The sequence below is a fragment of the Panthera onca genome, chromosome A2, assembly GCF_046562875.1.
Source record: "Panthera onca isolate mPanOnc1 chromosome A2, mPanOnc1 haplotype 2, whole genome shotgun sequence".
NCBI lineage: Eukaryota > Metazoa > Chordata > Mammalia > Carnivora > Felidae > Panthera > Panthera onca.
Window position 1 is genome coordinate 19,090,666 of NC_138340.1, and position 17,963 is coordinate 19,108,628.

At 41.3% G+C, this 17,963-nt stretch overlaps 1 protein-coding gene across 9 annotated transcripts in view; it reads left to right on the forward strand.

Annotated features, from left to right (window-relative positions):
• Positions 1-17,963, forward strand: part of RBM6 (RNA binding motif protein 6) — a 104,577-nt gene that overhangs the window by 69,393 nt on the left and 17,221 nt on the right. For 8 of the 9 annotated variants that reach the window (XM_060631060.3, XM_060631064.3, XM_060631061.3 and 5 more), the window contains one exon: positions 13,108-13,182. In XM_060631060.3, coding sequence (XP_060487043.1) covers positions 13,108-13,182 — 75 coding nt within the window. Of the gene's footprint in view, positions 1-11,980; positions 12,148-13,107; positions 13,183-17,963 lie in introns of all 9 variants that reach the window. The other variant, XM_060631069.2, reaches the window with a different exon arrangement.

Sequence of the window (17,963 nt, forward strand, 5' to 3'; positions counted from 1 at the left end):
TGAAATGTGAAGAGGTGATGGTTTGCACTAAGGGCTGACAGCAGCTATGTAAGGGAAAAGTTAGGTTTGAAAGGCCTTTTGCACAAAGAATCTCTAATGTCTGTTAACACTGAATATTGGACAGAAAGGCAAAAAGAGGGCAGATTCAAAGGGCCACTCAGGTTAGAAGAATGGTAGTACCTTAAACAGAAATAAAGCATGTGGAAAAGAAGGCATTTGGGAGGCAGGGATGAAGATGAGTGTTTTAGATATATTGAGCGTGAGGTGACATCAGAACCTTATAAGACTGAAGCGTAGCAGAAAAATCGTGAGGTTTTTCCATTGCCACGTTTTGTTCTACTACGTAACTAGTTTATTCTACAGCTTTCTCTTTATTTCATAATCTTATGTTTTTTGAGCAAAATACCTACCTCTGTCTATCCCAGGTAATTTCTTTATTTTTTAAATTTTTATCCCGTGTGTGTGTGTGCGTGCGTGTGTGTGTGTGTGTGTGTGCGCGCATGTGCGCACAAGTGCTGGAGGGGGTCACGGGGTGGAGTGGGGGAGAGAGAGAGGGAGGAAGGGAGGGAACATGAGTCTTGAGTAGGCTCCATGCTCAGTACGGAGCCTGACGCAGGGCTCCATCCCACAACCCTGGGATCATGATGGAGCCAAAATCAAGAGTCAGATGCTCAACCAACTGAGCCACCCAGGCACCCTATCACCCTATCACCAGTAATTTCTAAAAGCATCTGTACCAATTAGGATTAGATTGGCTTAAAGAAGTTTCTTTCTTTCTAATGTAAATTAATGAAGTCTAAGCTATCCAGGCTTTCTTCTGTGGTTTCATGGTCCTCAGAGACCCAGACTCCTTCAGTCATCCTTCAGTCATCCTTCAGTTGAGCCCTATCATCCTCAACATATGACCACTTTAAGATGGTTTTTTTCTTTTTAGTATAGTTTTTTATTAAATATCTACATGCCATAGAAATTAATTGAAAACTACCGAAGAAAGTGCAAAATCACTTAATAACTGGTTTTTTGCACCTCGGTCTGTATGAGAAACTCTTATAAGCAAGAAGAAGGTATCTACTAAGTACTCATTACAATACTTATTGCACTGAGCAGTTTTGAGAACAAGAAGAAATTCTTTAACTCTGAAGACTGTTTTATATCTTGTTCATAGATTTGTTAAGCCAAAGTGATGGCTTCAAGATGGCTGCTTGAGTGCTAGTCACCACTTTGACTTGCCAACCAATAGGAAAGAAGCAGGAATGAAAGTGGACATGCCCCCCCTCCCCTTTAAGAATACTGCTTGGACTTTGCACACACGATTATTTATGTCCAGGTGATTAGAATTTAGTCATGGCCACACTTAACTGAAGGGAGCTCTGGGAGACTTCTTTTTTTAAAAAAAAATTTTTTTTTTTTAACGTTTATTTATTTTTGAGACAGAGGGAGACAGAGCACGAATGGGGGAGGGGCAGAGAGAGGGAGACACAGAATTGGAAACAGGCTCCGGGCTCCGAGCTGTCAGCACAGAGCCCGACTCGGGGCTCGAACTCACGGACCGTGAAATCATGACGTGAGCCGAAGTCGGCCGTTTAACCGACTGAGCCACCCAGGCGCCCCAGGGAGACTTCTTTATTTCAGGTAACCATGTGCTCAGTTGAAAATCAAGGGTTTGGTTCCAAGGAAAAGGAAGCAAATAGGCATTGGGAGACTCCTTGAAGTCTCTTAATTATCCAGAGTAAGAACCAAATTCCAAATTCTTCCAGGTTATAGAATTTTGTTTCTCCAAACCTTAATTATCCTTATAATAATAAAAAGTATATTAAATAATAAAATATATTTAATAAATTTAATTTAAAATGTACATTTCTGTTCTTGTTTTTTTTTTTGTTTTTTTTTTTTAATGTTTACTCATCTTTGAGAGGGAGATAGAGCGAGAGGGAGACAGAATCTGAAGCAGACTCCAGGTACCGAGCTGTCAGCCCAGAGCCCAACATGGGGCTGGAACTCACAAACCGTGAGATCATGACCTGAGCCACACACTTAACCAACTAAGCCACCCAGGCGCCACTCTGTTCTTGTATTCTTTAAAAAAACATGTAGGGGCGCCTGGGTGGCTCAGTTGGTTAAGCGTCTGACTTCGGCTCGGGTCATGATCTCACAGTTTGTGAGTTCGAGCCCCGCATCGGGCTCTGTGCTGACAGCTCGGAGCCTGGAGCCTGCTTAGATTCTGTGTCTCCCTCTCTCTCTGACCCTCCCCCCGTTCATGCTCTGTCTCTGTCTCAAAAATAAATAAAAATTTAAATAAATAAATAAATAAATAAAAATAAAAAACATGTAGACTTGGGGCACCTAGTCTATGTGCTCAGTCAGTTAAGTGTCTGACTCTTGGTTTTGGCTCAGGTCATGATCTCACTGTTTGCGAGTTCAAGCCCCACATTGGGCTCTGTGCTGACAATGCAGAGCCTGCTTGGGATTCTCTCTCTCCATCTCTACCCCTTCCCTGCTCAAGCTCATGCTCTCTCTCTCTCAAACTAAATAAATAATCTTTAAAAATTTTTTTAAAAACCCACATAGACTGATAGTTAGTAGCTATAGCATATGCTATGGAATAGACCATTGTTGGAATCAGTGTCTAAAGTTTGAATTAAAAAAAAAAAAAGAGTTTGAGGGGTGGGAGGGAGGGGAGGGTGGGTGATGGGTATTGAGGGCACCTTTTGGGATGAGCACGGGGTGTTGTATGGAAACCAATTTGACAATAAACTTCACATATTGGAAAAAAAAAAGTTTGAATGTAAGATCGGTAGATCCAGAAGCTAGAAAAGTTGCAGTGTGATAAAAACCATGTTTTACCTTGGCAGCTTTGGATGTAGTTTTTCTCATGAGTTCTTCTGAGTCTTAGATTTATTATAAATATACAGGATTAAAGAAGATAGAAGCAGAATGCCTCTGAAAGCACCAGCATTTCTGCTAGGCCTTTCTTAGCAAGAAGAGTATATGTTGATCTTAACTTATTTCTGGGCTTTTTTACTTTTCTTAAGTGTAGTCCTCTCTGGGTTACATCCAGCTTTGCCTATTATACGTGCTGCTCACAGTGCACTTTATACCTGGTGAACCATCAGCACAGTTGACCTCTGAGCATAAACTTTCTCATTTCCTTCTGTCTGTCTTCACTCCCAGCAGTGTCGAAGAACTCTTTCCATTCTGTAATTTTCCTCTAAGAATTTCAGATAGAGATATGGTTTCCCATTTGTTTAAAAGTATACTTGTTTATTGTCTTTGTGCTTTAAAACATAATCTCCACGAGAGCATCATTAGGTTTTGTTCACTACTGAACTAGTCTAGTCACCACCATGCCTAGTCAGCTGTGAGAAAATATTTTTGTGGATTAAGAATACATATCCTATTCTGGTTAATGTTTTTTGGGGATGAGGAGGTGGTAGGGAAAGGATAAAGGCAGTTTTTAAATCTACAAACCTCTAGAAGTCTTCCCACAAGAAGAAATAATCTCAGTACATTGAGTTGAAGTCTTTTGGAGAGGAGCCAGCCACGTGTTACAATGTTGACCATCTTCTTGAACCTCAGATTGGTTTGTATTGCTTAACACATCACTTTTCAACAGGCCAGGACATGAAGTTGGAACTATCTTAGAAAATCTAGGTGTGCAGGCTATTGTGTGTAATAGAAACCTCAAGATGCTTCCGTTTTTTGGGTTTTTTTTCTTTTCCTAAAGAAGATCTTTTACTGAGACCTATTTAAAACATTTCAGTCTTTAATTCAAATAAACTTCAACTCAGCTGAATGGCTAATCTAGGTAAAGGCTTCATCGTGACAAGAATACACCCCACCCAAAACAATAATAATAATAATAATAATAATAATAATAATAATAATAATTCCCGGGGCACCTGGGTGGCTCAGTCGGTTAAGCGTCCAACTTCGGCTCAGGTCATGATCTCGCGGTCCGTGATTTCGAGCCCTGCGTCGGGCTCTGGGCTGATGGCTCGGAGCCTGGAGCCTGCTTCCGATTCTGTGTCTCCCTCTCTCTCTGCCCCTCCCCTGTTTATGCTCTGTCTCTCTCTGTCTCAAAAATAAATAAACATTAAAAAAAATAATAATTAAAAAAAAAAATAATTCCCCACCTACAAAGACATTAAAGTAGGTTCCTGACTAAAGAGGCCTCCTAACACTGCTCAAGGATGGCCCTTTTTAAATATTTCTTTCCCAGTTTTTATTTATTTTTTCTTTTTTTCTTTTTTAATGTTTATTTTTGAGAGAGAGAGTGCACGAGCAGGGGAAGGGCAGAGAGAGAGGGAGACACAGAATCCAAAGCAGTCTCCAGGCTCTGAGCTGTCAGCACAGAGCCGATATGGGGCTCGAACTCATGAACTGTGAGATCACGACCTGAGCTGAAGTCAGACGCTTAACTGAGCTGCCCAGGCGCCGCCCCACCCCCACCCCCCCACCCCCGCTTTTTTTTGTTTTAATGTTTATTTCTTTTGAGAGAGAAAGAGAGCATGCTAGCGGGGGAGGGACAGAGAGATTGAGAGAGAATCCCAAGCAGGCTCCATGTTCAGCGCAGAGTCTGACATGGGGGCTCAGTCTCACGACTGACCTGAGTTGAAATCAAGAGTCAGACACTTAACCAGCTGAACCACCCAGGAGCCCCTCTTCCCAGTTTTTCTTATAAAAAAGAGAAATTTTCAATTATATGATCACTTGGTTAATTTTGACAACCTTTATTTATTTTTAAATGTTTATTTTGAGAGAGAGAGAGCATGTAAACGTGAGAGGGCCAGAAAGAGAGGAAGAGAGAGAATCCCAAGCCGGCTTCATATTCAACTCAGAGCCATATGTGAGGTTCTTTCCCACACCCATGAGGTCATGACCTGAGCCAAAACCAACAGGCAGAAGCCCAACCTACTGAGCCACCCAGGCGCCCCAATTTTGATCTCCTTTAAACAGGTATAAAGGATGTCTTTTATTTATTTATTTTTTTAATGTTTATTTATTCTTGAGAGAGAGACAGCGCATGAGTGGGAGAGGGGCAGAGAGAGAGGGAGACACAGAATCTGAAGAAGGCTTCAGGCTCTGAACTGTCAGTACAGAGTTGGACACTTAACCGACTGAGCCACCCAAGCTCCCCAGGATGCCTTTTAATACACTGGATAGTATATCTTAGCTCTGAGGGTGTTTAAAGGTATTCAAGGGTTAAGGCTGTATTAGATTTTCAGAGCATACAAGTCTGATCAGGGAGAGTTTCTTGATTGCTGAGGGCTCTGCCTTTGTAGCACTTGGCAGCAACTCTAGCTGAGACATTGTTAGAGACCTCTTAGGTTTGTGTTCTCTCAAATTCATAGATTACCTGAGATTTCTGCCCTGTGCAGAGATCATTCCCTCATTCTCAGTGTGTACCTGCTGCAATAGCAGCTATTATATAGCTCAGTAAATGTTGCTTCATCAGTGGTCTAATTTGACTTGAGCTTGCCTTACATGTGAAAAGCTACCCCTCGTTTTTATTATGAACTGAAGTGAAGTTTGATAATTCTGTTATTTGCAAGTGAGAATGAGTAGACCAAAAAGGATTAGGCACTTAATCGTTTGTCCCGTTGGACCTTTTCTGACTCAGAGCTTCCATTCTTAGTCTTACAGCAGCTGTCAAGAGTGGCATTGGGTCTGTAGTGCCTTTTTTTTTTTTTTTTTTTATTGTTTGTTTGTTGTTGTTGTTGTTGTTTTCTTTAGTAATCTCTATACCCAACATGGGTCTGGCTCAAACTCACAGCCCCAAGATCAGGAGTCGCATATTATTCCAGCTGAGCCAGCCTGATTCTGTACCTTGGATCTGTAGCTTTTTGCCTAAGAAAAAAAGAATGGTGGGTGTTTACCGACCTAAAGTGGCAATTGAACATTGTGTATTCACAAGTCTGGCACTGTATTTTATTCATCTTTTCAGGACATTGTTTCTGCAGAAAGTATGTCAGCAGGGCTTTCTGAAATGTCTGAGCAAGGACACTGAAAGCAAAGAGACTAATAGAGGCAGTCTTCAAGAAGCTAAGGTTCTTGGGTGGGAGGTAGCAGTAGAAATAATGTTTTCAATGGGAGGCCGGAAGAAGAGCTGCTGGCTCTTTGGGGGATACCTGGGGAACACTCTGTAGCCTTCGTGGTGGCCTCAGGTGTGATCTGCAGTGACTTAAGACTTGTGGGCCTCTCTTGGCTTTTCCTCCCACCTCCCAGCATGAGCTCTGCATACAGAAAAAGAAATGAGAAATGTTTTGATTATGTTACTCAATAAACAAAATAAGAAACTTTACATTTACCACAATGATTTTAGAAACTCCCTTTTACTTCCCCTACAGTGACTTGATTTAGAGCCCTAGACATTGAAGCATAACTATATGTTTAATTTAGGGTCCACTTTTTCCAGAGAAATGAGCAGGGGGAGCTAGAGCAATAGTCATCTCAGGATATGAAAGAGTGTTTATATATATAGTGTTCTATTATTCAGCAGTGTGGGGAGAAAATGTCCCTAACTGCAGTAGGCAGAGAGCCCCTCTTTTATCTGGGACTAAAACCTCTGCTCTGCATACCTCACAATTTTTTTAGGGTTAATTGAGAAAATCGTTAGGAAGGAACAATCTGTATCTTGTTTCTGTATCTGTTCTACTTTATGAGTACTTTGATTTCATCACAATGCAATTGAAACCAAGTGAGAAAAAAAGTGGAGGTTATAGAAACCTGAATTCTGAAGGGAATTCTGAGGATTATCAATAAGATCTGTTCCAATGTGATCTTCTACTTCCATTAAGAATTTTTTGGAAATAAGTTATTGATTAACCAGGGAAATTGTTTAACTAGACTGAGGTCCTTATCAACATTGAATGAAATATTACTTTAAAACATACACAATTCTAACAAAATGAAATTTTCAAAAATGTTTGCAGTTTAGTGGTTCACAATTATTCAGTTATTGTAAGTACCAGTTGCTGGATCTAGTAATAATTCCTTTATAGCAATATGTTTGTGGTGAAGGAGTTTGCTGAGTGCCCCATCCATCTACCTGGTCTCAGCCTCTGCCAGGAGCCTCACCTTCTCCCAAGGAAAGAAAAGACTTTTGGCTGTTTTGATTATTTACTTATTTGCTTACTCATGTATTTGTTTTTATTTTGCATCTTTGTTTTTGACTCAGATGACTCTTAGAATAGGAGAGTTTTGTGGATCCCTTGGTAAGCAAGTCTTCCTTAAGTCTTCTGAGGAGCTAAGTTGTTGAATTACCTCCAAGACTGTAGATTACTGGTTTTCTTTCATAATTACAAGAGGCGTTTTCTAGAAGAACTGGGATCTTAAAAATACACCAAAGACTGGGGGGCGCCTGGGTGGCCCAGCCTGACTCTTGATTTCGGCTCGGGTCATGATCCAAGGGTCATGGGATCGAGCCCCGTGTTGGGCTCCTTGTGGAGCATGGAGCCTGCTTGAAATATTCTCTCTCTCTCTCTCTCTCTCTCTCTCTCTCTCTCTCACCCCCTCTCCCTCTCTCTCTCTCTCTCTCTCTCTCTCTCTCTCTCGCCCCCTCTCCCTCTCTCTCTCTCTTTCTCTGTCTCCCTCTCCCCCCGCCCCATGCCCCTGTTCCCCACCCATGCTCTCTCTCTCTTTCTCTCTCTCTCTCTCTCTCTCTATTTAAAAAAAAAAAAAAATGCACCAAAGACTATCAGGGAATGGTGATGAAGGGGGTGGAATATGTTTTTAGCACCAGATACTTTTGCAATAATCAAGTTGCTCTATGTCAGGGCCTGGTCGAGAGTGTATTGTATTCCTGGTACAGAGTTCATCTTGAGACCCTGACTTTGCTGAGCCTGGTGGATTGGGCTGAGTGAAACACAGGCCAGCCATATTGCTTCAGAGAGCACAAATAAGGTTTTAGCAAGATGCTGGTTGTGTCCTCTTAGGAAATGATAGATAAACTGGTCTGGTAGTGAAATATATATTTTAGGAAGCGTTTTAGAAAAAAAAATTGTGCTTACATCTAGACAAGAAAAGATATCAAGATGAAGTAGCAGCTGAGACTGCAATGTCTTCTTGCCCCTCAACTTTTTAGAAAAACTTTTAATTTTTAAAGATTTTATTTTTGTTTAAATAATCTCTGCACACAATGTGGGCTTCAGACTAACGCGCCTGAGATCAAGAGTCACATGCCCTACTTACTGAGCCAGCCAGGCACCCCAATCTTGTCCCTCAACTTTAAATTGGACCCTGAAGTGGGATTCTGTTTCCAGTGGAGATCCCATCAGGGCCTCATCTCCTGGCTGCTCAGAGGGGCACTTAGACCCTGTTCTTTGAAAACCCAGTCTAGCAGAGGGTATGGAGATCACTGGACAGAACTCCTACAGAGTTGTCACAGAGCATTTCTTCTTTGAATTTCTACCTCTACTTACCTCCTTCCTCCCTTTCCTCCTTCTGTCTCATTTTGGTTTTGGCCTTTGGAAATACTAAGTTTTATAAAATGTTTGAACTAGAGCATATCCTTGCACTAGAAAAATTGATCCTGTCTGCTTTGCAAAAGATTTCTATAAAAACTACACTTTTATACTAAGGGGAATGACATACATCTGTTTTTAAACCGTTTTGTTCCTCTTGCTGTATTCTTTCTGTGGGACCATTTGATTGCTAGGTGGTTGAAACTGCTGGTAGCAGCTACTTACTACCAACTGTCTTTGTCTTAGGCTTGTGCCTAAAGTAATTGTAGTGCTTTCAGAACGTAAAGACCACTTGAGCAGGCCATTTGGGGGGGGTTGGCAACACAGTCAGGAAGCAGGGTCTTTACGACAGTCTCTCTAAAAAGTCCCTATGGGGCCATTGCCTGCAAATTTCTTTAGACTTTATGCATCTTTTCATCAGAAGCCACCTTTCATGTGTCAACTATTATAAGATGGCTGACTCCCTGGAAGCTTAAAAACAAAGAAAAACAGTATGGCAAAAAGAAAACCCGACTTTTGGTTCTATATGTGTTGCTAACTAGCTCTGTAACCTTGGGCAAGCTGTTCCATGTATCCCAGCCATTCTTTCCCATGTGGAAATAAGTTCTATATATGCCCTACTTGTGAGGATTGAGCAAGGTGACATTTATGAAGAATGCCTTTGTAAACTGTAATTGCCTTGTGAATAAAGATTACTATCTCTGATAAACAGTACCAGTTCTCAGCCACCAGTAACCTGATTCTCTCATCCCGTGTTTGGAAGAAGCACAAATCTACGAGGAGGGATTGCTGATGTTTCAGTGTGAGTTGTACACAAGGCTCACATACTTTCTCCCTGCCTTTTGATCCTGTCTCTCTCCACGCTTTAGCGGGATACCAGTTCTCCCGCACAGCAGCCATGCTGTCAGTACAGTGTGACTAGGACTGCACTTGTATTGGAGATCTTCAACACACATGCCGAGCTGCTGGCCAGAAATGTTCTTCCCCTTCCCATGTGCTCTTGTACCTCCCCAGTATCTTAAGAATTCTTGGGGCTTGGTTATAAGCCAGGTGAACCATGTGGTAGATTCTTATTTAATTCTCTGACCCAAGTCCTTTCCACAGGTTGACAGTCACAAAATGAAGTTATGAGTGAAGTCTCTGGGAGCAGCAGCTGAAAAAGGAAATGGAAATGATTGTGTTGAGTTCAGCAGCCCTCAGACCCAGAGTGTGCTCTTGTCTAGTGTCCCTGAGGTGGAGAATAAGGACTTGCTTTACTCTCCAGGAGTGCAGTTGTCTCTAGCTTCCTGCAGCTTCACGTTAAAACCCCTTGAGATTATAGTTAAGAACATCTCTAGATGACTTTGTCAAGTGAGGGCTTTGGTCTTAGAGAATTTTAGCAGGTTTTAATCTAATTTAAGCCCAGTCTAACACTACTGAGAAAGGAGGTGTCTTTGGTTTTACTTTCAAATGTAAAATTTGACATTTCCTCTTCTTTGGGAGCCAGACGTGGTTAGTTAGACTCGTGGTCTTCATGGTACCTTTGCCTTAGTGGCTTAATAATTAAAACTCAATAATTCAAATGATGAATAAAAGCCCTAATGTGTGAAGATGGTAGATGATAGACAATTAAAAGTAGACAACCAAAAAGTGATGAAATCATTTTTAATGACTTATTATTTTTTACTTATTAATATTTATCTAAATTTTTACTAACCCAACTCCCCACAGTTTGCTTCCTTAGGAGACACTGGCAGATTTGTACGCAGTCTGAAGAAAGGGCCTGGCCACAGGATAGGGAGGGGTATAGTGTATATCACACCTGTGCTTGGTATATTTGGGCAGACTAAGTGTGATAGCAGCTGGGGAATCAATCCTAGATAAACCTGATTGTTCTCATTCACATGATTTCTGTGTCTGTTTATTCTTATTAAAACAATTGGCTGTTCTTCAATAGTGATGTTAAAACCATTTCATATTCTTTAGCAGTGGTCTCCTCTGGCAGCTTTATGTCTTGCCGTGTGCAGGTTGAAAAGAAAGAGTCGTCCTAGCTGTAGAGGACTCTGAGGAATTGGGAATCATTGCCTTTGTAACACATGAGGTGAAGGCAGTCTTCCTAAAGTTGATATGCTAATGAGTGCTCCTGGCAGGAGGAGTTTCCTACCCTGGACAGAAAGTCATCCGTGGTTCCTGGAGTCACATATTTGTTACCCTGGAAGTATAAAGGCTCTTTGCCTTAGAAATTCCTGAGTCTACTGATGCCTCAAGTGGTAAAATCAAAATTTGCAATTGACTGTATTCACAGTAGTGCCTTGTTCTGCAGCACCGTTCACTCTTCGAATGGCAGCCCACACATTTTGTGGATTGGGTGTACAGATGCACACTACGACAGCAGTACCTCCCTCCAGAGCCACTGTGTGCTAAGCACTTCAGTCTTCCAGGGATGGTTGGATCCATTTAGTCTTTTGTTCATTCCCCAAGTGCTTAAGTTCCTTTTCTATACCAAGTACTGCACTTGGAACGATAATAAAAAGCCAGCAGTATTTAGCCTGGACACTAAGATCTGGCCCAGCAATTGACAACTAACATTAAGTGCTATCATGAAGATATAGGTTCTGATGTGTGGTGACCATTTCCTGTGAACGGTTTAGTCTTTTAGTAGATTGAAATGGGTTGTGAAATATTATATTAACCTGTCAAGCAAATGAGGTGAAGCGAGTGGCATTTTGACCTTGTCTAGTCTCACCTGCTGATTCTAGTCCTTTTTTAGCACTTAGGAGTTGAAATACATTTATTGAGCCCTCACTGTATTCCATTCTAAGCTCTTTACATGTATTAATTTACTTAATCTTCATAACCACCTTATGAAATAGGTACTGTTATCCCTACTTTACAAATGAGGAAACTAAAGAACATGGAAATTAAGGTCCTTGTTAAAGGTCATGAGGTAGAGGCAGGATTCAGATTTAGGGAACCTGATCCAGAGTCCATATTCTTAAATGATGTGATACACTGCCTCTGGGTGGAAGGGTACCATCTTGACCAACCTCCTGTATGGGTAGAGCTTGGCAGAGTGATAGTTCCCTGACCTTCTGTGCCTGCAGAGTTTTGCTCTTTCCTGGATTGGTTTCTGAGAGCAGATTGCTTGTGCCTAATACAGAACAAGAGATGATGAATGCTGCAGGAGGTCCCTTATCTACAGCCCCACATGTGAATCTGGCTCTACCTTTCACCATCTGGATGACCTTGACTCTGAGCATGTTTCCTCATCTGTAAAGTGGAGATAATGTTATTTTATGGGATCATTTAGGGGATTAAATAAAATAACATACTTAACAGTTCCTGGCTCTGAGTAAATGCCTAATAAACGTTAGCAAATTTTTATTGCCATCATCCTCTAACCTTGAGAATGAGCCAAGAAACAATTTCTCAGAGACCAGATTCTAGGACCTAGGTAGGTGGGCAGATTTCCTTTGGTTTTGACAAGACAATAATTTTATTCTATGTATTTCTCTTGACTCTTTTGGTGTGAAAAGCAGAGAGGTAAAGCATTATTTGACAGATGTATGGATTCAAGCAAGAAACTGAGGTCCAATTGCAAAGAAATGCCTTGTAGAACTCAGAGCCCTGTCTGAGGAGACACAGAGGACCCTAGAGGGCGGAGAATGAACACAGCGCAGGGGCTAGTTCCAGAGTCGCATTCTCGGTTAGTTCACTTACCAGTGTGGGTGAGGGTCTCTTGTCAGTAGGCAGAGATTTTTTTCCTCTACTCTAACACGTGTCTGCTGGCTAGTGTTTATTAAAACTTAACTTTTTCTTAATATGAAATAGAATTTGTGACTTTTCTAAAATGCAGAGGCAAAGGAACTCTGTTAACTGCAGGCTTACTGATCCCCTTTCCCCACCTGTTCCTGTGCCAGACTTCCCCAAAGTGCTTATTTGCCAATGGTTGCTCCTCAGATCTCATGGCTAGCTCACTCCGTAGGCTCCAAGCCAGAGTGATGCTGCTGCCACCACTGCCGCCAACACCTCTGCTGCCACCACCAGCCATTCAGGTTCCTGCCATAAGGATGTGACCTGCCGTGAAGCTTTCACCTTTCTCCTTTCTGCCTGTCATTGGGGTTGTGCCTCTTTTCCTGGTGCTTTTTGCCATGCGGCCAGTGTTCCAAAGAAAGTTTTCAGGCACCAAAGTTAAGAGCCCTACCTACCTCTCCCAAGGAGATTTTTGAGTTAGCCATGGAAAAAGAAGACAATTGAGAGGGCTCCTGTGTCTCTGTGCTGCAGAAGGAAGAGTTTGCTTCTTGATAGTGTGCTAGCGCCAAGCCAGGTGGGGGAGACTTGCTGGGACTCATGTGCAAGTGTACTACATGACCTCTGGAGAAGTAGACTGGGCCTATCCTGCCCAAGGACAGCACCCTGACCCACAGGAGCCAAGGCTGAAGACTGATATCACCTTCTGCCACGCCCTTTCCTTAAGCTTAAGCTTAAGCTTGCTCTGCCACACTGCCCCAAGTCTGTGGCTCAAAACAGCCATTTCCTTTTGTTGATGAATAGGCCACTCTTTGTAAAATGTTTCAGCTTGGGGACTGGAAAGGCTGTCTGTGCCTTCCTGTCTCTCTGTTTCTCTGAGGGTTGACGTTGATGGCTTCTGTCTTTGTCTTCACAGGGAACTCTAATGATCCATGACAAAGAGGTCATCCTTGAGTATATATCAGGCCCGGACTTTTGGTACTGCAAACGGGTAAGTGCCTGGAATTCCGTTCCTTAGAAGTAAAGATCCAGCATCATAGCTCCTCTGTGTCTCCAGGAGTGCTATCTGGTAGTATGCATTGCTGAGCACTGAGCTCTTCTTCCTTAGTTCAGATGAACTGAGGGTCAGAGCAAGGTCAGCCACCATTCCTGCTTCCCAGGCTGCTGTCTGTGGCCATAGAGGGTTCTGGGTCTATTGGCCTGTTGGAGGCACCTTCTCAAGGGACATATGCCATGCTTTTCTATTGATGATGAACTGAAAGCAGTGCCTTGACTTACAACCTCTCCTTGGTTACCCTTCCTGGGGGTGGTTACAGGGGAATTACTGTTTTGAAAGGCTGGTTCTGTGGGAGTTATATATTTTTTGGATATTAAAGGGTTTCCAAGGATATGGAACTTTAGGTACTGTGGCATCATACCTCTGTTAAACTCTAATATTCTTCTCGAAAGGCATATTTAAAGATTTTAGGCCATACTCTTCTTAGAAGTCTAGCCAGATTGTAAATGAGCATGAAAATAAAATTTGTCATTTTTCATTGCTGCTTAGTTTCAAAAATAATTGTGAAAAATTTACAAAGTTTCAGGGTGTCTGGGTGCCTCAGTCAGTTAAGCAGCCAACTCTTGATTTTGGCTCAGATCACAATCTCACGGTTTGTGAGTTCGAGCCCTACATCGGGCTCTGTGCTAACAGTGCAGAGCCGGCTTGGGATTCTCTCTCTCTCCTGCTCTCATGTGCATATGCGCTCTCTCTTTCTCTCTCTCTTTCTCAAAATGAATAAACTTTTTAAAAAAGTTACAAAGTTCCTGAACCAGGATTCATTAAAAAGTTCATTATAGAACTTGGTAAAATTCAGTAAAAACTTTAGTTTGACATTTTGTTAATCTCAGTGAAATATAATTTGAATAGCTGTGGTTGTCATCGACCAAAGTATCATATTTCATGATATACTACTTTATGGTGTCATTTTATGAAAACATTTAACTTTTTTAAAAATTGTAATAAAATACACATTAAATTTATCATTTTAACCATTTTAAAACATATAATTCAGTGGCATTAAGTACATTCACAATGTTGTACAACCGTCAACACTATCTAGTTCTAGAACTTTTTTCATAACCTCAGAAAGAAACCCTGTATCTATTAGCAGTCACTCCTCATTCTCTTTTTCCTCACTTCCTAAGAAACCACTAATCTACTTTCTAGCTCTGTGGATTTGCCTATTCCAGATATTTCATCTAAGTGGAATCATGTAGTATGTGGTCTTTTGTGTCTGCCTTCAAACTCAGCATGTTGTCAAGGTTTATCCATGCTGTGGATCAGTACTTCATTCATTTCTAGGCCAAATAATTATTATCTGGCTATACCACATTTTGTTTATCCATTCATCAGTTTATGGACATTTGGGTTGTTTCCACATCTTGTCTATTGTGAATAAGACTGCTGTGAATATACATTCATGTACAGGTTTTTGCTTGAACACACATTTTCAATTCTTTTGGGTATATACCCAGGAATTGTCAGGTCATATGTTACTTTTATGTTTTAACTCTTTGAGGAATCAACAAACTGTTTTCTATAGACGGCATCTGCACCATTTTACATGCCCACCCTCAATAAATGAGAGTTCCAATTTCTGCACAGTCCTTGCCAACATTTGTAATTTTTAACCCCCTTTTAAAAAAAAGATTATTTTTAAGTAATTTCTACACCCAAAGTGGGGCTCTAAATCACAACCCCAAGATCAAGAGTCAGACACTACCAACTGAGCCTGTCAGGCACCCCAACCCTTATTTGATAAATAGCCATCCTGGTGGGTGTGAAATATCTCATGATTTTAACTTGCATTTCCCTGTGACTAATGATGTTGAGCATCTTTTTTATGTGCTTATTGCCACTTATGTATCTTCTTTGGAGAAATGTTTATTCAAGTCCTTTGCCCATTTTTAATGAGTTGTCTTTTTGTTATTAAGTTGTGAAAGTTATTTATACATTTTGGATGTAAAACCCTTATCAGATATGTGATTTGCAAATATGTTCTCCCATCCTGTGTGTTGTCTTTGAATTTCTATTTTATTTTTTTTATTTATTTATTATTTTTTTATTTGTTTATTCATGAGAGAGAGTGCAGACAAGCAGGAGCAAGGGAGAGGGGCAGAGGGAGAGAGAGAATCTTAAGCAGGCTCCACACTCAGCACAGAGCCTGATGCGTAGCTTGATCATGGGTGTCCTGGGAAGCTGAAGTCAAGAGTTGGATGCTCAACTGACTGAGCCACCCAGACGCCCCTATCTTTCACTTTCTTATAGTGTTTTTTGCATAAAAATTGTGGTAAAGTCTAGTTCAGCTGTTTTTTCTTTCGTTGTTTGTCTTTTGGTATCATGAAACCATTGTCAAGTCCAAGGTGATGAAGATTTACCCCTGTTTTCTTCTGAGAATTTTATAGTTTTGGCTTTTATATTTAGATGTTTCATCTGTTTTGAGTTAATTTTTGTTCATGCTGTGCAGCTTCATTCTTTGGCATGTGGGTATCCAGTTGTCCCAGCAGCATTTATTTAATCACTATTCTTTTCCTATTGAGTGGTCTTGCACTCTTGTTGGAAATCAATCGACAGAGGTCTATAGGTTGATTTCTATTGACACTCAATTTTATTCTTTTGATCTATATTTTTTCCTTATGCTAGTACCATGCTGTTTTGATTATTGTAGCTCTGTAGTAAATTTTGGAATTGATAAGTATGTCCTTCAGCTTTGTTCCTTTTTTTCTTTTTTTTTTTTTTTAGAGTTAGAGAAAGCACATGAGCAGGGAAGGGGCGGAGCAGGCGGGGTGGACAGAGGATCTGAAGCAGACCCTACTCTGACAGAGAGCCCGATGTAGCACTTGAACTCATGAGCCATGAGATCATGACCTGGGCCAAAGCTGGACACTTAACCAGTTGAGCCACCCAGGCACCCGATCTTTGTTCTTTCTTAAAATTGTTTTGGCTAGGGGCACCTGGATGGCTCAGTTAAGCAGCCAACTCTTAATTTCAGCTCAGGTCATGATCTCACAGTCCGTGAGTTTGAGCCCTGTGTCGGGCTCTGCCCTGACAGTGCGGCACCTGCTGGAATTCTCTATCTCCTCTCTCTGCCCCTCTCCCACTCATGATTTTTCTCACTCTCTCTCCCTCTCTCTGTCTCAAATAAATAAACATTAAAAAAAATTAAGTAAAATTGTTTTGGCTATTCAGGATCTTTTGTAATTCCACATAAATTTAAAGAAAAACTTTTCCATTTCTACAAAAAAAAAAAGACCATTAGGATATTGATAACATTTAACATTTTAATAGTGATTACCTCTACATTTTGAGATTATGGGTGATTCCTCCCTCTTTTATACTTTCTTAATCAGCTATAATGCACAAGTATTATTTATTTCATAATCAGAGTTGGAGGAAGCTAGCATTAAAGGGGCAATTTTGAACTCTGTTTTCTGTTAACTAGCAGAAAACAGATGTTGATATCTGATGTCAAAATTATATAGCTGTTGCCAAAACTATTGCTTGAAAGAGCAGAGTGGCTTGGTTACATTGTCCCCTAAGATGACAAGCCACTTGCTTAGCTATTTCAGGAGTACTTTGTAATTTCTGCGCTGTTTTGGAAGGGTTGAGGGATCAACCCTGCATATGTGACCTTTGTCCTTATGTGGAGTGCACCAACTTTAAAAACAATATTTATAGCAGCATGATTTATAATGGCCCAGGAGTGGAAACAACTGAATGTCCATAACTGATGAATGGATAGACAGACAACATGTGGTACAGCCATACAGTGGAATGCTATTTGGCAATTGAATGAAGTACTGAAACATGTTACAACGTGGATGAACTTTGGAAACACTATGCCAGACACAAAAGACATTATATTGTACTATTCCATGGGACTGGTGAGAATGGGGCCAATGAAGACATTCTAAAGTTAGACTGTAGTGATGGTTGCATTCCCACATATACTGGAAATTACTGGACATGTGAAACAGGTGAAGGTTATGGTACTTAAAAAACCAAGGTGACTGGGGGGGTGGGTGGGAAGGTGGACAAAAACAACCAAGGTTAGGCTTCTGACCTACCACTGACATCTCTTCTGTAATAACAAGCAGCCTCCAAATCCTAGTGACTTAAATTGATATACATATTCTTTTTTAAATTTTTTTAATGTTTGTTTTATTTTTGAGAGAGAGACAGAGCGTGAACAGGAGAGAGGCAGAGACAGAGACACAGAATCTGAAACAGGCTCCAGGCTCTGAGCTGTCAGCACAGAGCCCAACGTGAGGCTCGAACTCATCAACTGCGAGATCATGATCTGAGCTGAAGTCAGACGCTTAACTGACTGAGCCACCCAGGCGCCCCACATATTCTTACTTTGAATTACATGTTTGGAGCTATGGGTCATTATTTCAGTTCTCCACAGCCTCTCTTTCTGGGATGCAGGTGGATGGAGCAGTCCCAATGTGGTATTGCTCTCCCCGTGGCTGAGGGAGAGAATGAGAAGCTCGTTCTCACAAAGCGATGACTCTTAGAGCTTCTGCCAGGCCCACTCACACTGTTGGCCAAAGGTGACAATAGAGAGGGGAGGGCAGTCATGTTGCAGAGAGGTACCACAGTCACTTGACAGTAGGCAGGGGCTCTGACACAGAGACGGGAACAACAAAATAATCAATTATAATGACTTTACTCGAGTTACTTACCCTCTCCAGGCCTCAGTTTCATCTTCTACAAAATGAGGAGATAATAGT